The 2,765-nt window shown below is 41.7% G+C and overlaps 1 protein-coding gene across 1 annotated transcript; it reads right to left on the bottom strand.

Moving 5' to 3' along the window:
- Positions 1-258: 258 nt before the first annotated feature.
- Positions 259-2,522, bottom strand: hmox2a (heme oxygenase 2a; the record flags this gene model as incomplete). The annotated part of the gene is made up of 4 exons (XM_016252174.1): positions 259-660; positions 767-890; positions 1,807-2,298; positions 2,388-2,522. Coding segments are annotated over 4 exons (879 nt in total), but the record flags the coding sequence as incomplete, so codon positions are not given.
- Positions 2,523-2,765: the final 243 nt, after the last annotated feature.

Raw genomic sequence — 2,765 nt, 5'->3', positions numbered from 1 at the left:
CTATAATTCCAGTTACTTTTATGTGTAGCAGATAAATATGGGAATATTTTAGTGAGACACTGAGTTAAAGCCAAGCACTCCCAACTCTCCTCTGCTTTCTGTGCTTTGGTAAAACATGGACATTAAAATCTGAAGAGACGGCACTCTTATGATTTATTCACTGCACCACAGTGATGAACCTGAATATTTTTTTTTATGAACGTGTATTACAATGTGCAACTGCAATCACAAATGGTCAAAGAAACCGTTCTTGCATTAATAGTTTTATTTTAAGCAGCTCCAATGTCTTCTAGCATGTGTGCTTACACTCTCGACTGAGATTGAAAACAGGATAAAGAATGTCACATCTCCTTTAAAAGCATTGTATTTAATACAGATACGTGGCATGGATTAAAATCCAGTCAGTGACTTTACATATTTATATGATCGGCAGCAATATTTTCACAAAGTGGCCCAGTGAGTGAAAGATTTCCACTTTGAAGCCCAGCTGTTGCTATTTTCATTTCTGATTGGCTGACTCAGGAAAAGGTGATCACATGAGGTACCAAGCAGCCAATCCAGCGACAGCAGCGACCCATGTGGCCAGAATCACCTGTACTGTGGACTGTCGAAGCAGCATCTTGGCAAAATTACATGCATAAGTCGTGTTTCCACTCACCGCTAGACAGAAAATGAGGGAAGCAGTTGAGTAAAAACAAAAAAACATTTTAAATGTACCTAATATAAAACATTTTAAAAACATAGTCGCTATTCGCTAACAACTCACCCATCTTGGCTGCATAGTAGGGGCATTTACTGCTGTCTCCACCCATATCCCCATGTGCATGAAAGCCAATGTCCTGCACTTCCTCTTTTATATCTTTCCCAATCTCCTGCAACTCTGTGAATACCTGATGAAGTTCAAAAATTACTATTAACACATTGTTTAAACGCACATAAATGTACTTAACAACTTAATTCTCCCAAAAATGAGGATTCGCTGAAAATAGTACTCGCCCTCAGGCCATCTAAGCTGTAGATTTTCTTCATTAGAACAATTTTGGAGAAATGTAGCATTACATCACTTGCTCACCAATAGATCCTCTGCAGTGAATGGGTGCCGTCAGAATGAGAGTCCAAACAGCTGATTAAAAACATCACAATAATCCACACTACTCCAGTCCATCAGTTAACTTCTTGAGAAATGAAAAGCTGCGTGTTTGTAAGAAACAAAATCATTATTAAGGTGTTTTAACTTTAAACCGTTGCTTTTGGCCAAAATACAAGTCCATAATCCGTAACAATGATTTCGCCAGTGAAAAATCTCCATTTCCTGTTTTCCTCTCACATCAAAATCCACTAATATTTGTTTAGTAATGTTTTGGACTTTTTTTGCTTGTAAACGGTGCTTACGTTGTACATATTTCACTCCTGTTTCAGATGAAATGACTTGAGAAAGCAATATTACGAATTGACTGGAAGCCATGCTCTGAAGTTAAAAACGTCTTTGTGATAAAGTTATTACACGCAGCTTTTCACTTCACAAGACATTAATTGATGGACTGGAGTGGTGTGGATTATTGTGATGTTTTTATCAGCTGTTTGGACTCTCATTCTGACGGCACCCATTCACTGCAGCGCATCCATTGGTGAGCAAGTGATCTAATGCTACATTTCTCCAAATCTGTTCTAATGAAGAAACAAACTCATCTACATCTTGGATGACCTGACGGTGAGTACATGTTCCGCAATTTTTCATTAACAGGTGAATTGTTCCTTTAAAAGATCTGGATCAAAAAAGCAAGCCATATTTGATAATTCTCTTACATCCAGATTATATTGAAATGCCAGGTTGGCTTCGTCTAGCAGCTTCTTTTTGGTCTCTGCATCCACCTCCAGCTCATTCATCCGACTGCGGTACAGCCTCTTGAAAGCCGTGGGGTTGTGGATGCCTTCAAAATGGTAGAAGTTCACTCCCTCACCAGTAGGGGGCAGTTTTAGAGCCCGCTGAGCCACTTTCTTCAGAATCTGCCCTCCTGACAGGTCACCCATGTAGCGGGTCCAAGCGTGTGCGACCAAAAGAACCGGATCGTCTCGTCCCACCTCATGAATGCGGTCCACGTAGGGCCGTGTGGCTGCTGAGCAGGAGATCTTGCTCTCCCAGTCTTCACCGTAGAGATACTCCAGGTCTTTGGCCAAGGCGTCTCTCCGGTAAAGCTCAGAGGGGAAATATAGTGGGGCAAACATGGGGTGGTCCTTGTTCTTCTCGATCTCTTCCTCAATGGCAGAATAAACGTAGTACAGGGCAGCTGTGCCAAGCTGGGGGACAAAATAGCAACAGAATGGAGGTCAAAACAAGATTGGCTCATTTATCAAACTCTACAAAAGTCCATGAACACTAGATTCACCTTAAAAAGTTCTCGTTTGATTCGGCCCCTCAGGAAGTCCTTGACAAAGGGCGAGTTCTCTGCTTTGTCGTGAGACTCCTTGGTTCCAGCCGCCAACACTTCCGACAGGTCATCAGGACTGAAAAAGAGATTTATAAAGATAAAAATGGTTTATGCTCTATACCGCCACCTACTGGCTTGGAGGTAGAGCCACTTATAGCCAAAGAGTTTTTAATGCCCTTGTAGAAATACAATAGTAATTTTGTGTATGATGCCAAGTCCCCCCCCCCCCCCCCCCCCACGCCACCTCCACCTACTCACAACACGAGAAAACACATCATCATTTCACTCGTGACATTGACTTACGACAGTTGGTATGTAAGTCTATGTAGCTAATTA

This window comes from Sinocyclocheilus grahami, unplaced genomic scaffold (assembly GCF_001515645.1).
Source record: "Sinocyclocheilus grahami isolate Dianchi unplaced genomic scaffold, SAMN03320097.WGS_v1.1 scaffold1091.1, whole genome shotgun sequence".
Lineage (NCBI taxonomy): Eukaryota > Metazoa > Chordata > Actinopteri > Cypriniformes > Cyprinidae > Sinocyclocheilus > Sinocyclocheilus grahami.
Note: the sequence above shows the minus strand (reverse complement) of the source record. Positions and strands in the feature narration are given on the sequence as shown.